The following is a 24353-nucleotide window of genomic DNA, read 5'->3' on the forward strand; positions in this document are numbered from 1 at the left end:
TGTTTCATGAGCTGAAATGCCATACATTTTCCACACGCACAAAAATGTTATTTCTCTAAAATGTTGTGCACAAATTTGTTTACATCCCTGTTAGTGAGAATTTCTCCTTTGCCAAGATAATCCATCCACCTGACAGGTGTGGCATATCAAGAAGCTGATTAAACAGTGTTACACAGGTGCACCTTGTGCTTGGGAAAATAAAAGTCCACTCTAAAATATGCCGTTTTGTCACACAACACAATGCTAGAGATGTAATTGGCATGCTGAAGGTCCATCAGAGCTGTTCCCAGAAATGTAATGTTCATATCTCCACTATTTTGAGGTGTTGAGGAGTATTTCTGTCTGTAATAAAGCCCTTTTGTGGGGAAAAACTCATCCTGATTGGCTGGGCCTGGCTCCCCGTGGATCGACCTGGCTGCCATGTGGGTGGGCCTGTGCCCTCCCAGGCCCACCCATGGCTGCGCCACCACCCAGTCATGTGACTAGGCCATAGACTAGGCCTTAATGAATTTATTTAAATTGACTGATTTCCTTATATGAACTATAACTCAGTAAACATTTGGAAATTGTTGCATGTTGCCTTTATATTTTTGTTCAGATTTGAAAATACAATTGAGCAGAAAAACATAAACAATACAGTAAAAGGTTTTCAGTTATTATATGCAAGTTGAGCACACAGAATTCCCAACCAAGTCAAAACAAAACTCTAACTTTACAGAGAGTAAATAATGTTATGTTTCACTATATTGGATTGGAGTGATCCATATAAACTCACATAACCATGGTTACATATGTAACCTTAGTTATCATGTTCTGCAAACATATATGGACACATTGCGCCTGCGTTGCTCAGATAGGAAGAAAGATGGAGGGAAGTATCTGTGCTCCGCTGCTAGCGGAGTCAGATACTAAAAATAACATTATTTCTACTCATAACGTGGCTTCTGTATCAGATGCTGACACAGTAATAAACACTAATAATACCAATAGTTCACAGATTGAAGGTGAGTTCATTAAGAACGCGAAATTACAGCGTCTGGTGAATGGATGCCCAGTTTGTAGCAAGCTAGCTAGCAATGCTGACGTTAGCCAAGGGCGTTCTCAAATTTAGCGAGTTAGCTAACTGTTAAATGTCGAATTAGGCACTTTAGCCTATAATAGGATCAACTTTAGCGAGCTAGTTATCCGATATGATCACTTTCTGTCGGTTAACAATCGTGTCTTTCCCATGTGAACGTCGTTTTACGCATATCCTTGTAATCACTGCAAGCTAGCTAACTATTAGCTATACGTTAGTTAAAACGTATAAACACTTGACTGGGAGGCCCTACGGTAGCTGCCATTGCATTGAAGCCAATTTGCTAGCACAATCCCCCCACTACAGTTGCTGTCACATTGGATGGGTTAGCACGAAATTATTGACTAGTCCTATTCAATCAGAACCGGTGCCTGGGTTAAGAAACTAGCTATACACAGCAAGGCACATTGTTTTTGTCTTGCCTGGGTCACCAGTCTTGAAATAGGGTCTTGGCTAATTTATTCAAAACTGCTGCCTAACTAGCTAAACATTGTTACAGTGTATATTACCTCTTGTGAAACTTTTTGACTTGTCTAGTATTACATTCAATTCCATTATTAGGCATAAGCTATCTCTTTACACAGTGCTCACATGACTATCTGGAGAGAGTTTGCAATACCAATAGGTTGTCAACATCAACAAACAGTTGTTTTCACTTCATTGCTATACTTAATATAACTATATAACTTGTGCAGTAGTAAGGGACTTGTATGCCATTTTTGTCAATTCACATCAGCCATATTGAAAATGCCCACACACTGGTGTTCAAACCTTCTGAACATCAAGTTCAGTTCTATTTCTGCTATCTTGTTTACCATCACTAAAGGGTGCGGTTAACAGTTGGTAAGTACTGTACTTTAAAGTAGTAATGTGTGTAGAAATCCAGTCTCTTTATGGGACATTTTGAAAGTAAAGGTTGTGGAAGCAATAGCCATTTTGAGTTCTAGCAATAGCACTAAGTGCATTCTCAATTGTAGATGGTTTTGAAACAATGATTTATAACTCCCAAGATTCAAGCATGGGCATGCGTCAATGAACCTAGTATGTAGCCTGCCGGTGAATTATTCTCCATGGAGTCCTCTCAAAATTAGGAGAGCAAACAAGTGGGAAAGGAAACAGTTGATTTCTAAATTAATATTACAGGGTGTAGTCAAGGCAAAATATGGGCACTTTATAAGCAAGACAGATAAGTTATCAGTAACATTGAGTAGTGTTTTTAAGGCCTTCTTTACGGTTTATGATTGGGGTACAGTTAAAATTATTTGTGACTAGGCAGAGGAACAGTACATTGTCCTCACCCAAAGTTTCAGCTACATCTGTGAATTCAATTTTAGTCCTTCTACAGAAAGATGGTAGTGTACATGATACACAGTCTGCATGCAAGAGACTACAGTATGTGTCGCTTTCTGTTATTATATTTCAGAATGAGCCTTGACAGCATTTGGAATGATCAATTCAGTAAAAGTGATAGTAAGAGTGTTTTGGCTTCAGACATCTGATACTCGGAATACATTATGTAGTGAAGTATATAGTGTACATGTAATGAACTGAGTTTTCACCCTACACAATCGACACAGTAGGTTAGACTCACTGATTTTCATACCAGTTTATCACATTAAAGGGGCACTTTCTAACCTCACATTCATGATCTCCAGCACCATATCAGTGTCTACATTATGTGCGAACAGTGATTTGTCTATGTTCTGTTGTCAAAATGATCAGTAGAAAAGGTCCTAATGACCCCCAAATTAGATGACATCTTATCAATCTAATATGAATCAAAATAGTGCATGAGTGTTACTGTAGGTCACATATAAACATTTAAACATCAGTGGGGAAATTCACTTGCAACAAAGACTGACATTGATTTATTGCAAGACTCAGGTTTGGCAGTCATTGGGTTGAGAAAATTGAATCTGAGTAGTGAGGTTGGTTCTTCATATTGTGTCTTCCAACGAAATGGTCACATATCCTTACTCTTACAACTTGCCCCCTCCATTCTGTCAAGTGTCCAAACATTTTCTCATTCATCTGCACACATGGACAAAGATGTTGACTTGAGTGAAGACCTATGGTTGCTCTTAACTCAGATGCTGCTTTCAATAAGCTCAATGTTTCATAGTTATTTTATTTTTGTCTTGGTTATGTACAGTACACATGTGGGTCGATGTCCCAAGTTTTCTCTTTTGTGTTTTCTTTCAACTTTATTATCCATTTCACACAGTGATTCATGCAATCACAACAACAACAGATGTACTCTATTTTTCACAGCATGGTTCAAATATTTATCTTCTGTTTTGAGGATTTCATTTGTATTGTGTATTTTGTCTTTCATCCAGGCATTCTTTTGTTCAGAACGTTCTCTGAACATTCAAAAATGTTAAAGGATCGTTCCTTGTTCCCAGCAGACTTGGGAGAAAGTGACCTGAAGGGTCTCTTCACCGACAGCCACTGCCATGTGTGTGAGGCTTCTCTGCTGTTCGAGTCCCAGAGGATCGCACACTACGAGGTATGTGAGTGTGTGTCCGTCTTCCATGTCTCAACACTTAGCCCTGCCCCCTGGTAAACAGTGTATGATCGCTGGATGATTCGTTTTAAGTCTAATACTGCGGGTAATGGAGTAGCCAATGACTAGAGTTTTCAATTTGTCAGAGCTAATGGTGGGAGCCTTCGGCGTCTCAGACCCCGTAACGGGAGGAGTAGAGACCAGAGAAGGCTCGGCCTCTGACTCCGACTCGCTGCTTAATGGGGAGAACCGGTTGAACGTTTCTGTCGGCTGAATGAGCGACACCGGTTGAAGTGTTGTAATTATGATAACCAATAACGTTTAAACAGTACTTTCCTTTAGGTCTCAACGCACTTGTCATTGGGGGTAACTCGCTCCACCCACCACCAATGTGTCTGTCTACCCACCAACCCAAGTTTAATTCAACAGAAACCATCTTCATCATATTTTAGTGTGTTCATTTTACGTGCTGAATGTCTTAATGTTAGCCAACTGTACAGTTTGAGCTCCTCTGCAAAGAAGCTAGAGAAAAAATGATAATGTCATCCTCTGACTGCAGGGAAAGAAGCATGCTCAGAAAGTGAGACTCTACGTGCAGACCAAGAAAGATGAGAAACGAAGTAAAGACTTCCAGGTAAGACTTTGATGGAACAGATGCCTGGACAAAATGTTATTTGCATTTTTATTTTTATTTAACTAGGCAAGTCATTTGTGTGTGTGTAAATCCAGCTTCTGGTAGCAATTGTATGAACCCAATCCTGATGAAATCAAAATTAGGCATTGTGTTGACGTTCCAACCATCAGAAGGGGAAAGGGGGGTACCTAGTCAGTTGTACAACTGAATGCCTTCAACTGAAATGTGTCTTCCGCATTTAACCCAACCCCTCTGAGTCAGAGAGGTGCGGAGGGCTGCCTTAATCGACATCCACGTCTTCGGCGCCCGGGGAACAGTGGGTTAACTGGCTTGCTCAGGGGCAGAACGACAGATTTTTACCTTGTCAGCTCGGGGATTTGATGCAGCAACCTTTCGGTTACTGGCATAACGCTCTAAACACTAGGCTACCTGCCGTGAATGCCATGATCGCAACCCTAAAGTGTTATTGTAATGGGTCCGACATGGTCCAATGCGTTCCAACCCGATCCAGGTGAAATCAATAAGCTTCTAGAGAGCATTATTGTTACTTCCTCTGAAAGGTTGTAGAATATCATGTTATTGTTACCGTTATGAGTGTGGGTGTCTGATGTTGTGTTGAGCAGAGAGGAATCACTATGGACAAGGACCGCTTCTGTGAGCTGTGCAGCATGGTGTTCAGTTCTCCGGTGGTGGCCCGCTCCCACTACGACGGCAAGGTCCATGCCAAGAACCTGAGAAAACAGGCCCTTTATCCCACCACCCAGCCAGCAGGTTAGTACTGCCTATATCACACTGTCTAATAGACAGGTTAGTACAGCCTATATCACAATGTAGTAGACAGGTTAGTACAGCCTATATCACACTGTCTTAATTGTAATTATTCGATTTATTGCCTACCTCATGCCTTTTGCACACATTGTATATAGATTCTCTTTTTTCTACCATGTTATTGACTTGTCTATTGTTTACTCCATGTGTAACTCTGTGTTGTTGTCTGTTCACACTGCTATGCTTTATCTTGGCCAGGTCGCAGTTGCAAATGAGAACTTGTTCTCAACTAGCCTACCTGGTTAAATAAAGGTGAAATAAATAAAATAAACAAAAATACACAGGTTACTATAGCCTATATCACACTGTCTAATAAACAGGTTAGTACAGCCTATATCACACTGTCTAATAGACAGGTTAGTACTGCCTATATCACACTGTCTAATAGACAGGTTAGTATAGCCTATATCACACTGTCTAATAAACAGGTTAGTATAGCCTATATCACACTGTCTAATAAACAGGTTACTACAGCCTATATCACACTGTCTAATAGACAGGTTAGTACTGCCTATATCACACTGTCTAATAGACAGGTTAGTATACCCTATATCACACTGTCTAATAGACAGGTTAGTGCAGCCTATATTACACTGTCTAATAGAAAGTTTAGTACTGCCTATATCACACCGTCTAATAGACAGGTTAGTGCAGCCTATATCACACTGTCTAATAGACAGGTTAGTGCAGCCTATATCACACTGTCTAATAGAAAGGTTAGTACTGCCTATATCACACTGTCTAATAGACAGGTTAGTACTGCCTGCATCACACTGTCTAATAGACAGGTTAGTGCAGCCTATATCACACTGTCTAATAGAAAGGTTAGTACAGCCTATATCACACTGTCTAATAGACAGGTTAGTACAGCCTATATCACACTGTCTAATAAACAGGTTAGTATAGCCTATATCACACTGTCTAATAAACAGGTTAGTATAGCCTATATCACACTGTCTAATAAACAGGTTAGTACAGCCTATGTCACACTGTCTAATAGACAGGTTAGTACTGCCTGTATCACACTGTCTAATAGATAGCTTAGTGCAGCCTATATCACACTGTCTAATAGAAAGGTTAGTACAGCCTATATCACACTGTCTAATAGACAGGTTAGTACTGCCTGTATCACACTGTCTAATAGACAGGTTAGTACTGCCTATATCACACGGTCTAATAGACATGTTAGTTTAGCCTATATCACACTGTCTAATAAACAGGTTAGTATAGCCTATATCACACTGTCTAATAAACAGGTTAGTATACCCTATATCACACTGTCTAATAGACAGGTTAGTGCAGCCTATATTACACTGTCTAATAGAAAGTTTAGTACTGCCTATATCACACCGTCTAATAGACAGGTTAGTGCAGCCTATATCACACTGTCTAATAGACAGGTTAGTGCAGCCTATATCACACTGTCTAATAGAAAGGTTAGTACTGCCTATATCACACTGTCTAATAGACAGGTTAGTACTGCCTGCATCACACTGTCTAATAGACAGGTTAGTGCAGCCTATATCACACTGTCTAATAGAAAGGTTAGTACAGCCTATATCACACTGTCTAATAGACAGGTTAGTACAGCCTATATCACACTGTCTAATAAACAGGTTAGTATAGCCTATATCACACTGTCTAATAAACAGGTTAGTATAGCCTATATCACACTGTCTAATAAACAGGTTAGTACAGCCTATGTCACACTGTCTAATAGACAGGTTAGTACTGCCTGTATCACACTGTCTAATAGATAGCTTAGTGCAGCCTATATCACACTGTCTAATAGAAAGGTTAGTACAGCCTATATCACACTGTCTAATAGACAGGTTAGTACTGCCTGTATCACACTGTCTAATAGACAGGTTAGTACTGCCTATATCACACGGTCTAATAGACATGTTAGTTTAGCCTATATCACACTGTCTAATAAACAGGTTAGTATAGCCTATATCACACTGTCTAATAAACAGGTTAGTACAGGCTATATCACGCTGTAATAGACAGGTTAGTACTGCCTATATCACACTGTCTAATAGACAGGTTAGTACAGCCTATATCACACTGTCTAATAGACATGTTAGTTTAGCCTATATCACACTGTCTAATAGACAGGTTAGTACTGCCTATATCACACTGTCTAATAGACAGGTTAGTATAGCCTATATCACACTGTCTAATAGACAGGTTAGTGCAGCCTATATCACACTGTCTAATAGACAGGTTAGTGCAGTCTATATCACACTGTCTAATAGAATGGTTAGTGCAGCCTATATCACTATGTCTAATAGACAGGTTAGTACAGCCTATATCACACTGTCTAATAAACAGGTTTGTATAGCCTATATCACACTGTCTAATAAACAGGTTAGTATAGCCTATATCACACTGTCTAATAAACAGGTTAGTACAGCCTATATCACACTGTCTAATAGACATGTTAGTACAGCCTATATCACACTGTCTAATAGACAGGTTAGTACAGCCTATATCACACTGTCTAATAGACAGGTTAGTACTGCCTGTATCACACTGTCTAATAGACAGGTTAGTACTGCCTATATCACACGGTCTAATAGACAGGTTAGTACAGGCTATATCACGCTGTAATAGACAGGTTAGTACTGCCTATATCACACGGTCTAATAGACAGGTTAGTACAGCCTATATCACGCTGTAATAGACAGGTTAGTACAGCCTATATCACACTGTCTAATAAACAGGTTAGTATAGCTAATATCACACTGTCTAATAGACATGTTAGTACAGCCTATATCACACTGTCTAATAGACAGGTTAGTACTGCCTATATCACGCTGTAATAGACAGGTTAGTACTGCCTATATCACACTGTCTAATAAACAGGTTAGTATAGCCTATATCACACTGTCTAATAGACAGGTTAGTACAGCCTATATCACACTGTCTAATAGACATGTTAGTACAGCCTATATCACACTGTCTAATAGACAGGTTAGTACTGCCTGTATCACACTGTCTAATAGACAGGTTAGTACTGCCTATATCACACGGTCTAATAGACAGGTTAGTACAGCCTATATCACGCTGTAATAGACAGGTTAGTACTGCCTATATCACACTGTCTAATAAACAGGTTAGTACAGCCTATATCACACTGTCTAATAGACATGTTAGTTTAGCCTATATCACACTGTCTAATAGACAGGTTAGTACTGCCTATATCACACTGTCTAATAGACAGGTTAGTATAGCCTATATCACACTGTCTAATAGAAAGGTTAGTACAGCCTATATCACACTGTCTAATAGACAGGTTAGTACTGCCTGTATCACACTGTCTAATAGACAGGTTAGTACTGCCTATATCACACGGTCTAATAGACATGTTAGTTTAGCCTATATCACACTGTCTAATAAACAGGTTAGTATAGCCTATATCACACTGTCTAATAAACAGGTTAGTACAGGCTATATCACGCTGTAATAGACAGGTTAGTACTGCCTATATCACACTGTCTAATAGACAGGTTAGTACAGCCTATATCACACTGTCTAATAGACATGTTAGTACTGCCTATATCACACTGTCTAATAGACAGGTTAGTACTGCCTATATCACACTGTCTAATAGACAGGTTAGTATAGCCTATATCACACTGTCTAATAGACAGGTTAGTGCAGCCTATATCACACTGTCTAATAGACAGGTTAGTGCAGTCTATATCACACTGTCTAATAGAATGGTTAGTGCAGCCTATATCACTATGTCTAATAGACAGGTTAGTACAGCCTATATCACACTGTCTAATAAACAGGTTTGTATAGCCTATATCACACTGTCTAATAAACAGGTTAGTATAGCCTATATCACACTGTCTAATAAACAGGTTAGTACAGCCTATATCACACTGTCTAATAGACATGTTAGTACAGCCTATATCACACTGTCTAATAGACAGGTTAGTACAGCCTATATCACACTGTCTAATAGACAGGTTAGTACTGCCTGTATCACACTGTCTAATAGACAGGTTAGTACTGCCTATATCACACGGTCTAATAGACAGGTTAGTACAGGCTATATCACGCTGTAATAGACAGGTTAGTACTGCCTATATCACACGGTCTAATAGACAGGTTAGTACAGCCTATATCACGCTGTAATAGACAGGTTAGTACAGCCTATATCACACTGTCTAATAAACAGGTTAGTATAGCTAATATCACACTGTCTAATAGACATGTTAGTACAGCCTATATCACACTGTCTAATAGACAGGTTAGTACTGCCTATATCACGCTGTAATAGACAGGTTAGTACTGCCTATATCACACTGTCTAATAAACAGGTTAGTATAGCCTATATCACACTGTCTAATAGACAGGTTAGTACAGCCTATATCACACTGTCTAATAGACATGTTAGTACAGCCTATATCACACTGTCTAATAGACAGGTTAGTACTGCCTGTATCACACTGTCTAATAGACAGGTTAGTACTGCCTATATCACACGGTCTAATAGACAGGTTAGTACAGCCTATATCACGCTGTAATAGACAGGTTAGTACTGCCTATATCACACTGTCTAATAAACAGGTTAGTTTAGCCTATATCACACTGTCTAATAGACAGGTTAGTACTGCCTATATCACACTGTCTAATAGACAGGTTAGTATAGCCTATATCACACTGTCTAATAGACAGGTTAGTATAGCCTATATCACACTGTCTAATAGACAGGTTAGTGCAGCCTATATCACACTGTCTAATAGACAGGTTAGTGCAGTCTATATCACACTGTCTAATAGACAGGTTAGTGCAGCCTATATCACTATGTCTAATAGACAGGTTAGTACAGCCTATATCACACTGTCTAATAAACAGGTTAGTATAGCCTATATCACACTGTCTAATAAACAGGTTAGTACAGCCTATATCACACTGTCTAATAGACATGTTAGTACAGCCTATATCACACTGTCTAATAGACATGTTAGTACAGCCTATATCACACTGTCTAATAGACAGGTTAGTACTGCCTGTATCACACTGTCTAATAGACAGGTTAGTACTGCCTATATCACACGGTCTAATAGACAGGTTAGTACAGCCTATATCACGCTGTAATAGACAGGTTAGTACAGCCTATATCACACTGTCTAATAGACATGTTAGTTTAGCCTATATCACACTGTCTAATAGACAGGTTAGTACTGCCTATATCACACTGTCTAATAGACAGGTTAGTATAGCCTATATCACACTGTCTAATAGACAGGTTAGTATAGCCTATATCACACTGTCTAATAGACAGGTTAGTGCAGCCTATATCACACTGTCTAATAGACAGGTTAGTGCAGTCTATATCACACTGTCTAATAGACAGGTTAGTGCAGCCTATATCACTATGTCTAATAGACAGGTTAGTACAGCCTATATCACACTGTCTAATAAACAGGTTAGTATAGCCTATATCACACTGTCTAATAAACAGGTTAGTACAGCCTATATCACACTGTCTAATAGACATGTTAGTACAGCCTATATCACACTGTCTAATAGACAGGTTAGTACAGCCTATATCACACTGTCTAATAAACAGGTTAGTACTGCCTGTATCACACTGTCTAATAGACAGGTTAGTACTGCCTATATCACACGGTCTAATAGACAGGTTAGTACAGCCTACATCACGCTGTAATAGACAGGTTAGTACAGCCTATATCACTCTGTCTAATTGACAGGTTGGTAGAGCCTATATCACACTGTCTAATAGAATGGTTAGTACAGCCTATATCACACTGTCTAATAGAATGGTCATTACAGCCTATATCACACTGTCTAATAGAATGGTAATTACAGCCTATATCACACTGTCTAATAGACAGGTACGTTTTGCCTATATCACTCTGTCTAATTGACAGGTAAATTCTGCCTATATCACACTGTTTAATAGAATGGTAAGTTCTATCTAATAGACAGGCAAGTACTGCCTATATCACTCTGTCTAATAGGCAGGTAAGTACTGCCTATATCACTCTGTCTAACTGACAGGTAAGTACTGCCTGTATCACACTGTTTAATAGACTTGTAAGTTCTGTCTAATAGACAGGTTAGTACTGCCTGTATCACACTGTCTAATAGACAGGTTAGTACTGCCTATATCACACGGTCTAATAGACAGGTTAGTACAGCCTATATCACGCTGTAATAGACAGGTTAGTACTGCCTATATCACACGGTCTAATAGACAGGTTAGTACAGCCTACATCACGCTGTAATAGACAGGTTAGTACAGCCTATATCACACTGTCTAATAAACAGGTTAGTATAGCCTATATCACACTGTCTAATAGACAGGTTAGTACAGCCTATATCACACTGTCTAATAGACATGTTAGTACAGCCTATATCACACTGTCTAATAGACAGGTTAGTACAGCCTATATCACACTGTCTAATAGACAGGTTAGTACTGCCTATATCACGCTGTAATAGACAGGTTAGTACTGCCTATATCACACTGTCTAATAAACAGGTTAGTATAGCCTATATCACACTGTCTAATAAACAGGTTAGTACAGCCTATATCACACTGTCTAATAGACAGGTTAGTACAGCCTATATCACACTGTCTAATAGACAGGTTAGTACTGCCTGTATCACACTGTCTAATAGACAGGTTAGTACTGCCTATATCACACGGTCTAATAGACAGGTTAGTACAGGCTATATCACGCTGTAATAGACAGGTTAGTACTGCCTATATCACACTGTCTAATAGACAGGTTAGTACAGCCTATATCACACTGTCTAATAGACATGTTAGTTTAGCCTATATCACACTGTCTAATAGACAGGTTAGTACTGCCTATATCACACTGTCTAATAGACAGGTTAGTATAGCCTATATCACACTGTCTAATAGACAGGTTAGTGCAGCCTATATCACACTGTCTAATAGACAGGTTAGTGCAGTCTATATCACACTGTCTAATAGAATGGTTAGTGCTGCCTATATCACTATGTCTAATAGACAGGTTAGTACAGCCTATATCACACTGTCTAATAAACAGGTTTGTATAGCCTATATCACACTGTCTAATAAACAGGTTAGTATAGCCTATATCACACTGTCTAATAAACAGGTTAGTACAGCCTATATCACACTGTCTAATAGACATGTTAGTACAGCCTATATCACACTGTCTAATAGACAGGTTAGTACAGCCTATATCACACTGTCTAATAGACAGGTTAGTACTGCCTGTATCACACTGTCTAATAGACAGGTTAGTACTGCCTATATCACACGGTCTAATAGACAGGTTAGTACAGGCTATATCACGCTGTAATAGACAGGTTAGTACTGCCTATATCACACGGTCTAATAGACAGGTTAGTACAGCCTACATCACGCTGTAATAGACAGGTTAGTACAGCCTATATCACACTGTCTAATAAACAGGTTAGTATAGCTAATATCACACTGTCTAATAGACATGTTAGTACAGCCTATATCACACTGTCTAATAGACAGGTTAGTACTGCCTATATCACGCTGTAATAGACAGGTTAGTACTGCCTATATCACACTGTCTAATAAACAGGTTAGTACAGCCTATATCACACTGTCTAATAGACATGTTAGTACAGCCTATATCACACTGTCTAATAGACAGGTTAGTACTGCCTGTATCACACTGTCTAATAGACAGGTTAGTACTGCCTATATCACACGGTCTAATAGACAGGTTAGTACAGCCTATATCACGCTGTAATAGACAGGTTAGTACTGCCTATATCACACTGTCTAATAGACAGGTTAGTACAGCCTATATCACACTGTCTAATAGACATGTTAGTTTAGCCTATATCACACTGTCTAATAGACAGGTTAGTACTGCCTATATCACACTGTCTAATAGACAGGTTAGTATAGCCTATATCACACTGTCTAATAGACAGGTTAGTATAGCCTATATCACACTGTCTAATAGACAGGTTAGTGCAGCCTATATCACACTGTCTAATAGACAGGTTAGTGCAGTCTATATCACACTGTCTAATAGAATGGTTAGTGCAGCCTATATCACTATGTCTAATAGACAGGTTAGTACAGCCTATATCACACTGTCTAATAAACAGGTTAGTATAGCCTATATCACACTGTCTAATAAACAGGTTAGTACAGCCTATATCACACTGTCTAATAGACATGTTAGTACAGCCTATATCACACTGTCTAATAGACAGGTTAGTACAGCCTATATCACACTGTCTAATAAACAGGTTAGTACTGCCTGTATCACACTGTCTAATAGACAGGTTAGTACTGCCTATATCACACGGTCTAATAGACAGGTTAGTACAGGCTATATCACGCTGTAATAGACAGGTTAGTACTGCCTATATCACACGGTCTAATAGACAGGTTAGTACAGCCTACATCACGCTGTAATAGACAGGTTAGTACAGCCTATATCACTCTGTCTAATTGACAGGTTGGTAGAGCCTATATCACACTGTCTAATAGAATGGTTAGTACAGCCTATATCACACTGTCTAATAGAATGGTCATTACAGCCTATATCACACTGTCTAATAGAATGGTAATTACAGCCTATATCACACTGTCTAATAGACAGGTACGTTTTGCCTATATCACTCTGTCTAATTGACAGGTAAATTCTGCCTATATCACACTGTTTAATAGAATGGTAAGTTCTATCTAATAGACAGGCAAGTACTGCCTATATCACTCTGTCTAATAGGCAGGTAAGTACTGCCTATATCACTCTGTCTAACTGACAGGTAAGTACTGCCTGTATCACACTGTTTAATAGACTTGTAAGTTCTGTCTAATAGACAGGTTAGTACTGCCTGTATCACACTGTCTAATAGACAGGTTAGTACTGCCTATATCACACGGTCTAATAGACAGGTTAGTACAGCCTATATCACGCTGTAATAGACAGGTTAGTACTGCCTATATCACACGGTCTAATAGACAGGTTAGTACAGCCTACATCACGCTGTAATAGACAGGTTAGTACAGCCTATATCACACTGTCTAATAAACAGGTTAGTATAGCCTATATCACACTGTCTAATAGACAGGTTAGTACAGCCTATATCACACTGTCTAATAGACAGGTTAGTACAGCCTATATCACACTGTCTAATAGACAGGTTAGTACTGCCTATATCACGCTGTAATAGACAGGTTAGTACTGCCTATATCACACTGTCTAATAAACAGGTTAGTATAGCCTATATCACACTGTCTAATAAACAGGTTAGTACAGCCTATATCACACTGTCTAATAGACATGTTAGTACAGCCTATATCACACTGTCTAATAGACAGGTTAGTACTGCCTGTATCACACTGTCTAATAGACAGGTTAGTACTGCCTATATCACACGGTCTAATAGACAGGTTAGTACAGCCTATATCACGCTGTAATAGACAGGTTAGTACTGCCTATATCACACTGTCTAATAGACAGGTTAGTACAGCCTATATCACACTGTCTAATAGACATGTTAGTTTAGCCTATATCACACTGTCTAATAGACAGGTTAGTACAGCCTATATCACACTGTCTAATAGACATGTTAGTACAGCCTATATCACACTGTCTAATAGACAGGTTAGTACAGCCTATATCACACTGTCTAATAGACAGGTTAGTACTGCCTGTATCACACTGTCTAATAGACAGGTTAGTACTGCCTATATCACACGGTCTAATAGACAGGTTAGTACAGCCTATATCACGCTGTAATAGACAGGTTAGTACTGCCTATATCACACTGTCTAATAGACAGGTTAGTACAGCCTATATCACACTGTCTAATAGACATGTTAGTTTAGCCTATATCACACTGTCTAATAGACATGTTAGTACAGCCTATATCACACTGTCTAATAGACAGGTTAGTATAGCCTATATCACACTGTCTAATAGACAGGTTAGTGCAGCCTATATCACACTGTCTAATAGACAGGTTAGTGCAGTCTATATCACACTGTCTAATAGAATGGTTAGTGCAGCCTATATCACTATGTCTAATAGACAGGTTAGTACAGCCTATATCACACTGTCTAATAAACAGGTTAGTATAGCCTATATCACACTGTCTAATAAATAGGTTAGTACAGCCTATATCACACTGTCTAATAGACATGTTAGTACAGCCTATATCACACTGTCTAATAGACAGGTTAGTACAGCCTATATCACACTGTCTAATAGACAGGTTAGTACTGCCTGTATCACACTGTCTAATAGACAGGTTAGTACTGCCTATATCACACGGTCTAATAGACAGGTTAGTACAGCCTATATCACGCTGTAATAGACAGGTTAGTACAGCCTATATCACACTGTCTAATAAACAGGTTAGTATAGCCTATATCACACTGTCTAATAAACAGGTTAGTACAGCCTATATCACACGGTCTAATAGACAGGTTAGTACAGCCTATATCACACTGTCTAATAGACAGGTTAGTACAGCCTATATCACACGGTCTAATAGACAGGTTAGTACAGCCTATATCACTCTGTAATAGACAGGTTAGTACTGCCTATATCACACTGTCTAATAGACAGGTTAGTACAGCCTATATCACTCTGTCTAATTGACAGGTTGGTAGAGCCTATATCACACTGTCTAATAGAATGGTTAGTACAGCCTATATCACACTGTCTAATAGAATGGTAATTACAGCCTATATCACACTGTCTAATAGACAGGTACGTTTTGCCTATATCACTCTTTCTAATTGACAGGTAAATTCTGCCTATATCACACTGTTTAATAGAATGGTAAGTTCTATCTAATAGACAGGCAAGTACTGCCTATATCACTCTGTCTAATAGACAGGTAAGTACTGCCTATATCACTCTGTCTAATAGGCAGGTAAGTACTGCCTATATCACTCTGTCTAACTGACAGGTAAGTACTGCCTGTATCACACTGTTTAATAGACTTGTAAGTTCTGTCTAATAGACAGGTTAGTACTGCCTGTATCACACTGTCTAATAGACAGGTTAGTACTGCCTATATCACACGGTCTAATAGACAGGTTAGTACAGCCTATATCACGCTGTAATAGACAGGTTAGTACTGCCTATATCACACTGTCTAATAGACAGGTTAGTACAGCCTATATCACTCTGTCTAATTGACAGGTTGGTAGATCCTATATCACACTGTCTAATAGAATGGTTAGTACAGCCTATATCACACTGTCTAATAGAATGGTCATTACAGCCTATATCACACTGTCTAATAGAATGGTAATTACAGCCTATATCACACTGTCTAATAGACAGGTACGTTTTGCCTATATCACTCTGTCTAATTGACAGGTAAATTCTGCCTATATCACACTGTTTAATAGAATGGTAAGTTCTATCTAATAGACAGGCAAGTACTGCCTATATCACTCTGTCTAATAGACAGGTAAGTACTGCCTATATCACTCTGTCTAATAGGCAGGTAAGTACTGCCTATATCACACTGTTTAATAGACAGGTAAGTACTGCCTATATCACACTTTTTAATAGACAGGTAAGTACTGCCTATATCACTCTGTCTAACTGACAGGTAAGTACTGCCTGTATCACACTGTTTAATAGACTTGTAAGTTCTGTCTAATAGACAGCCTAAATCACTCTAATTGACAGGTAAGTACTGCTTATATGACTGTAGTGTGTTCATTGTGTTAAAGTTTATTTCACGCTGCCTAATTCACGCTGGCAGGTTAGTACAAGTAATCTAATACTATTATAGTCATTGGTTAAAACTGAACCCACACATCTCTCTTTCGCTATCAGACACTCTCCCTCAAAGGGGCCCCGGGTTGGCCATACCAGGCCCACTCCAGGCCTCTGGCATTGACCAGGGAATGGTCGAGGAGGGGGGGAAGGGACCCCAGAACACCTCAGAGACTGTGGACCTGAGTGACTCTAACAAGCACTGTCGCCTGTGTGCCGCCTCCTTCAACAACCCCCACATGGCCCAGCAGCACTACGCCGGCCGCAAGCACCATAGGAACCACTCCCGCCAGCAGCTGCTCAAAGACCTGGGAGAGGACCCTGCACAAGGTACCCATGCCCTACACTGTCTGTCTATCTGTGGTCATAGACCGGTCAGTGAAATGGGTGGAAAGGAAAGCATGCCTGGAGAGGAAAGAAAGCAATTGACCAAGGCTTTTAATCCCTCAAATAGCTCCATCTTCTCCCAAAATGCAAAAACAAGGTTTCTGTCTCCTCTGAGGAGTAATTATAATATTCTGTCCACTATTCCTCTGTTTTCAGCCAACTCCTTCACATGTCCGGTGTGTAACATTAAGCTTGACTCTGTGGAGATGTACCATGCTCACATGCAAGGAAACAAGCACCAGATCAAGTAAGAGGACAGCCACATTCATTTTGACCTCATACATTTCATGAAGAACACACTTTGTTTCCCCAAAACAGATCATTTTCACTAAGTTCCCAGCTCTGCACTATGTCAAAGTATGTAACCCTTTGGCTCTCACCCTGTGTCCCATCAGAGAGAAGAAAGTTGTTGACCTATGCAAGTCTCAGAAGAAGGTGTATGATTCGTTCGCAGATGAATTGGCCGACTACATCTACGTGCAGAAGGCCCGCGGTATAGCCCCAAAAACCAGCTTCGGGGCTACCGGGGAAGAGGAGGAGGAAGAAGCGAACCTCGGCAAGGTTGACGGCCAAAATAAAATCACCTTGGGCCTTCCTCCTTCTTCCCGCCCTTCTCTTCCTCTCACCTCTCTTCCTCTGCATCCTGCTGCTGCCTTTTATCCTCCTCCCCTTTGGTGCCCGCCCTATCAGGCTCCTCCCACTCACTTTGGGTTCAAGGGAGGCACCTATGAGCAAACAGCCTGGGGCCACACTTTCCCTCAGCCCTTCCCCCCAGGATCTGCTCCGGCAGGCTTTATTGGCTGGCCTAAAGCCAGGGGGAGGGGCAAGGAATGTTCAAGCTCCTCCTCTTCCTACACAAGCTCCTCCTCTTCCTACAGCAGCAGCAGTGACATCAGTGACAGCAGTGACAGCAGTGACAGTGACTACAGGCACAGAGAGAGGAAGAGGAGGAAGAGGAAGATGAGGAAGGAGAGAGGGAGGAGGGCGAGAGAGGAGGACTCGGAGGAGAGGAAGAGGAGGAGGAGAGGGAAGAGTCTAAGAGATGACGACACAGAAGGGAGAAGAGGAAGAGAGCATGACGAAGAAGCGGAGGAAGAGAGTAAGAGGAAGAGAAAAAGACTGCACTATAGTAGCAGGAGTCACAGGGAGGGACACAGGGTAAAGAAACGCCGGGAAGAGGATGAAGAAAAAGAAGGAAGGAAGGAGGAGAAAGAAGAGGGTACAGAGGAAAGGTTGGGAGGAGGAGAGGAGAAGGAGGTGCATATTCAGGCTGAGATTCAGGAAGAGATGGAAGAGAGGGAGCAGGCCAAGGAGACGAAGGCCAAACACAGGAAAGACAAGAAGAAGACCAAGGAGAAAGTGGACACCAGGACAGAGGAGGAAAAGCTATGGGATGAGTCCATCATAGGCTTGTGATGCAGAGACCCTCCTGGAACCCACCATCTGAAGGCTAAAGCCAGGAACATACTCAATGCAAATATGTCTAGTGACATGATAAAAAGTATACAGTTGGTGAACATGAACAAAAGCAACCAAGGTCTACGTCCTTCCCAAACTTTGTTAAGCAAAGTAGGCTCGCATGAAGAAATGTTACCGATCCATTTGGCATCACAATTGGCAGCAAACAAGCTCCCATGTTCTTGTTTTTTTTATGTTCACCCACTGTCAGCTCTTGATGATGTCACTAGACGTCTTAACGCGTTAAGTATGTTCCAAGTTTTACAGCTGTCACACCGGACATTACAGACGTCAACAACGACAACAACATTGGCTTACGACGACTGACTTTACACAGTCATGACACAAGCAGTAGTGTAGTAATGCTAGCTGGCTAGCCATATGCTTAGTGTAAAATACGGGTTTGTGTCATGAATGTAATATAGTTTATTCACATCAGCTGCCATGACTGTTTATAACGTCTGCTATAACGTGCTTCTGACAGCGAGATGATGGGCGTACAAGGAATATGTCATGTTGTCGGCAACCTCGACACGCAACTCTATTGCACATCCATTTTGAAGTATCATAGCTCACTTCACGGCGCAAAATAATATGATGTTGCAATGACATTAAAGGCCCAGTGCAGTCAAAAATGTGATTTCCTGTGTTTTATATAGGGTTACAAAGGGAGGGTATATTACTAGAAACTTTTTAAGTTTACCAGTTAAATACCATAGTTTTGGTACTGTATCTTTCAAGGGTTTTATGTAATCTGTCACAAAACATCAGTGGCCCATTTTGGATCTTCAGATTATCACAGGTGTCTGTAATCATCTCTGGCCCTCTGTGTGGCCTTAACACATGTCTAATATATGAAATAATTAAATAAGATTTAAAAATAGACTGACAAACCATTAAAACATTATCCTACATATAAACCATCAACTTAGTTAATACGGTTGAGTTTTTACTCTGAGAATTAGAACCTAACAGACACTATGAAAGCTTAATCTTCCCAGAGGGTCAATACAGCTACATTAGACAAAAACATGTTTACAATAGTGGTGGTATATGTACCCCACTTTGGGTGGAGTCTCCTCACTAAACATTGTATCTTTATTGCTAGGCAGAAAACTAAGTGATACGGGTAATAAACTTTTCTTCTCCCTTAACGTGACCTGACCTGTCCTCGATCCCCTTCATCACTTATCCATGTCTCTCTCCCCCCATATCAATGCCTGCCACGTGATCGCTTTCCTTACACTCAGTACATTCCAAGCTTAATTGCACCCCCATATACCTTCTTCCTACAGATAACCATTAACCTCTGGTGTAGCCCCTCGGCTATGGCACCCTTCAGGTCTCTGTTACAACTAATGATTAATAACATTTAAAGTTCAGAAATCCAAACCTATCCAAACCTGTCTGGTCCATTTCTCTCACCAGTACACGGCTGAGCATGGTCACTGCGGCTGAGACTTTCACCCTCTCGTTTCAGGTTTAGCAGAGAACCAACCCCACCCTGGTTCTTATCCCCTAGGACTTACCCTCTGCACGTACCAGCTAGCTCGGGCTTACCTTCCAGGACTCACCCTGTTTCCTATAGTACTCACAGGAACCAACCCCCTGGGGATCTACCCCCTAGGACTTACCCTCTGCAGGTACCAGCCTGCTCGAGCTTACCTTCCAGGACTCACCCTGTTTCCTATAGTACTCACAGGAACCAACCCCCTGGGGATCTACCCCCTAGGACTTACCCTCTGCAGGTACCAGCCTGCTCGAGCTTACCTTCCAAGACTCACCCTGTTTCCTATAGTACTCACAGGAACCAACCCCCTTGGGGATCTATCCCCTAGGACTTACCCTCTGCAGGTACCAGCCTGCTCGAGCTTACCTTCCAGGACTCACCCTGTTTCCTATAGTACTCACAGGAACCAACCCCCTGGGGATCTACCCCCTAGGACTTACCCTCTGCACCAGCTAGCTTGGGCTTACCTTCCAGGACTCACCCTGTTTCCTATAGTACTCTGTTACGTCGGTGCGAGAGGTCCCGGGTTCATATCCCGGACGAGCCCCCAAAATAAATCCAAGTAAACGGTAAAATCTGCTTTTGTGTCATCCTTGCTCGCACCTACAGTCCATACCTCTTGCACTTCAGAGAGTTGAGTTATAGCAGGGAGTTGCGTTCCCTCTTCGCAGAGGCGTGCGTAACATAATGGGGGCTCATCCGGGATTCCATTAAACCCACCGGACCCTGCTGCACTGAGCTCTCTGTGGTTAGTGATTGAGGTGTGATGGTAGGTTGTGAGTTTGGATGACTTGTTTAGTTTGTGTTTTCAGTAGATTGTTGTGTACAAGATGGCTGCCTCAGCCATCTCCAAGTTCATTGAAGCGCCCTCTATTGATTGTTTGGTGAGGTTTCGAAAAGTAGACCTTATAGCTATAGCTGACCATTATGGATTTGTTATCCCTGAGAAAGCCCTAAAGGCTGAGCTTTTGGTGCTAGTCAGGGAGGGTTTAGTGAGAGAAAGAATTCTCTCATTGCAAGGAGAGGAGACGGGTAGACCTTCTGATGCCAAGTCGGAGGACAGGGCGGAGGAAGGGGTTGCTCGTACCCCCTTTACATTGCCTCGATTCGATCCTTTATCTTCTGCTTCAGGTCGTTCAGACGGGACCGCTAGGCTAAAGGTGAGGCTGGCCCGGTTAGAAATGGAGCAAAAAGATAAAGAGAGACAAATGCATTTTGATCTTGAAATTAGGAAAATAGAAGCCGACAAGGAGGTGAGGATCCGACAGCTAGAGCTAGATGCTGGCTCCGGTACGACTCCAAAAGCTGCTCATCATCAAGCCCACTTTGATGTAAGTAAAAATATCGCTTTAGTCCCACCATTCCGAGAGTCGGAAGTTGATTCCTATTTCTCTGCGTTTGAGCGTGTGGCCGCTGCGCTACATTGGCCACTCGAGGTTTGGCCGCTCCTGTTACAATGTAAATTGTCTGGGAAAGCCCAGGAAGTAGTAGCTGCTCTCTCCCTGGAAGACAGTTTACACTATGATACAGTTAAAACTACCGTGTTGCGGGCTTATGAGTTGGTGCCTGAAGCTTATAGACAGCGCTTCAGGAACCACAAGAAACCCTCTCACCGTACTTTTGTTGAGTTTGCTAGGGACAAAGAGTCTCTGTTTAATCGATGGTGTTCAGCCAGCAAAGCTAACACCTTTGCTGATATTCGGGAGTTGATGCTGTTGGAGGATTTTAAAAGCAACCTCCCTGATAGAATTGTAGTTCATTTAAATGAACAGAAAGTGGTGACATTGGCCCAGGCAGCAGTGTTGGCAGATGAGTATGCTTTGACACACAAGACTGTCTTTGGTGCACCTCGTTTTGAAGGTAGACTGATTACGTCATCAGTGCCTCATTCAGGTCGTTTTTCCTCTGACAAGTCTTTTCATGAGATCCGTGAATGTTTTTACTGTCACCAAAAGGGTCACGTGATTGCGGACTGCCCAGTTTTGAAAAATAAACCGAAACAGTCCCAATCACCGTCCCCAAAAAGGAAAAGTTTGGGTTTAGTCAAGTCTTTGGCTCGTCCGTTGGTCCGAGGTATTGATTCAGCATTTGAGAAACCGGATCCTGTTTATGCTCCGTTTATTTCTGCCGGTTGTGTTTCCTTAACTGGAGAACAAGCTGATCAAAAGCCAATTAAAATCTTACGAGACACCGGGGCGGCGCAGTCAGAAATTATTACTGATGCTTTACCCTGGTCTCCTGAAACGTATTGTGGCTCGCATGTTATATTACAGGGGATAGAGACAAAAACAGTACCTGTACCATTACACTGGGTCCACTTGGTGTCAGACTTGGTATCAGGACGTTTCCGTGTTGGTGTAGTGTCTACACTGCCAGTAAAAGGAGTCACATTGCTACTAGGGAATGATATTGCTGGTGGTAACGTTACTCCTGTGTTAGAGGTAGTAGACAACCCAGAAATCAGAACTACAGATGAGATATTGGTTCAAGCATTTCCACATGTTTTTCCTGCTTGTGTGTTAACGAGGGCACAATCTCGCAAGCTTGGAGATGTGGTGGATTTGGCTAGTTCCATTTTTGAGAATGTTGAAGTAGAAGACAATGCACCGAGTATTCCTTCTGCAAGTCCGACAGTTTTTACTCCTGTAAAAACTAAGGAAGGGGACTGCGAAATCGCACCCCAATTACATGACATTCTTTTGTCTGTCACCCCTGAGAAGGTGATTGAATGTCAAAAAGGAGACACCAGTCTTCGCAAGTGTTTTGCTTCGGTAATTTCCATTAAAGAAGCTAAAACTAGAGAGACTACCTACTTTATGGAAGCAGGAGTTTTGATGCGTAAATGGGCAGCTCATGACACCGTTAATGACTGGAGTGAAGTGTGTCAAGTGGTTGTTCCTACACCGTTCCGACAGCAGGTGCTGTCACTCGCCCATGACCAGGCGTGGTCTGGACATTTGGGGATCACAAAGACTTATAACCGGGTCCTTCGTCATTTTTTCTGGCCAGGTTTGAAGTCTGACGTGGTCCAATTTTGTAAAACATGTCACGTATGTCAACTCACTGGGAAAGCGAATCAAACAGTTCCTAGAGCACCGCTCTACCCGATTCCTGTGGTGGGGGAACCGTTTGAAAGAGTGATTGTTGATTGTGTAGGTCCATTGCCGAAAACCAGGTCAGGTAACCAGTTCCTACTAACAATAATGTGCAGTGCTACTCGATACCCAGAGGCTATTCCTCTCCGTACTATTACGGCTAAGACTGTGGTGAAGGCACTGGTGAAGTTCTTCTCTACGTTTGGACTCCCTAAAGTAATCCAAACTGATCAGGGATCCAACTTTATGTCCAAAATGTTTTCAAATGTGTTAAAGACATTGTGTATTTCCCATCAGGTCTCAAGTCCGTATCATCCAGAGAGTCAAGGGGCTCTCGAACGCTGGCATCAGACGCTGAAGGCAATGCTACGCAAGTATTGTATGGATACCAGTACCGATTGGGATGAGGGGGTGCCCTTTGTCCTATTTGCTATTAGGGAAACGATACAAGAGTCCTTAGGGTTTAGCCCTGCTGACCTTGTGTTTGGACACACCCCACGGGGTCCGCTGAAAGTTTTGAAGGAGCATATCTTATCTCCTACACCCAGTAGTGCCCCTAAAAATGTGTTGGATTATGTCAGTAAGATGCGGGAGAGACTGCACGCCGCATGTGCGTTGGCCCAAAAGTCTCTTTCCTCTTCGCAAAAACGCATGAAGGTGCATTATGACAAAAAGGCTGTTGGTCGTTCTTTTGCACCAGGAGATCAAGTTTTAGTTTTGTTGCCAATTCCTGGCTCGTCTCTGTCAGCACGTTTTTCTGGACCATATCTGGTGGAAAAGAAACTCAGTGACACAAACTATGTGATAAAGACCCCAGATCGAAGGCGTTCTTCCCGTGTGTGTCATGTTAACATGCTAAAAGAATATTATGTACGTGACTCTCCAGACAGCTCCTCAAGTAAGCCGGTCCAGCCCGCCGTCTCCAGTGTGGCTGCGGTGGTGCTGAAGCCTGGCTGGGACCTAGAGGAGGATAAGGAGGATGGGTTGGAGTTACGCCATACGTTACAGCAGTGTGAACGCCTATGTAATTCAGAGATGCTGAAGAAGTTACCTTCTCAAATGGAACATTTGGATAAC

The 24353-nt window shown here is 41.4% G+C and overlaps 1 protein-coding gene across 2 annotated transcripts; it reads left to right on the forward strand.

The window, feature by feature from the left end:
• The first annotated feature begins 850 nt into the window (after positions 1 to 850).
• Positions 851 to 19830, forward strand: zmat1 (zinc finger matrin-type 1). 2 transcript variants are annotated; one of them, XM_055868720.1, is made up of 7 exons: positions 851 to 1004; positions 3484 to 3587; positions 4144 to 4218; positions 4842 to 4989; positions 16887 to 17156; positions 17370 to 17460; positions 17609 to 19830. In XM_055868720.1, the coding sequence occupies exons 1-7, from the start codon at positions 866 to 868 to the stop codon at positions 18627 to 18629; spliced, it is 1848 nt and encodes a 615-aa protein (XP_055724695.1). In that variant the 5' UTR covers positions 851 to 865; the 3' UTR covers positions 18630 to 19830. The 2 variants fall into 2 exon arrangements, with proteins under 2 accessions (XP_055724695.1, XP_055724696.1); XM_055868721.1 differs by having other exon boundaries at positions 3487 to 3587.
• The last annotated feature ends 4523 nt before the right edge of the window (positions 19831 to 24353 follow it).

The sequence above is a fragment of the Salvelinus fontinalis genome, chromosome 18 (assembly GCF_029448725.1).
Source record: "Salvelinus fontinalis isolate EN_2023a chromosome 18, ASM2944872v1, whole genome shotgun sequence".
Classification (NCBI taxonomy): domain Eukaryota; kingdom Metazoa; phylum Chordata; class Actinopteri; order Salmoniformes; family Salmonidae; genus Salvelinus; species Salvelinus fontinalis.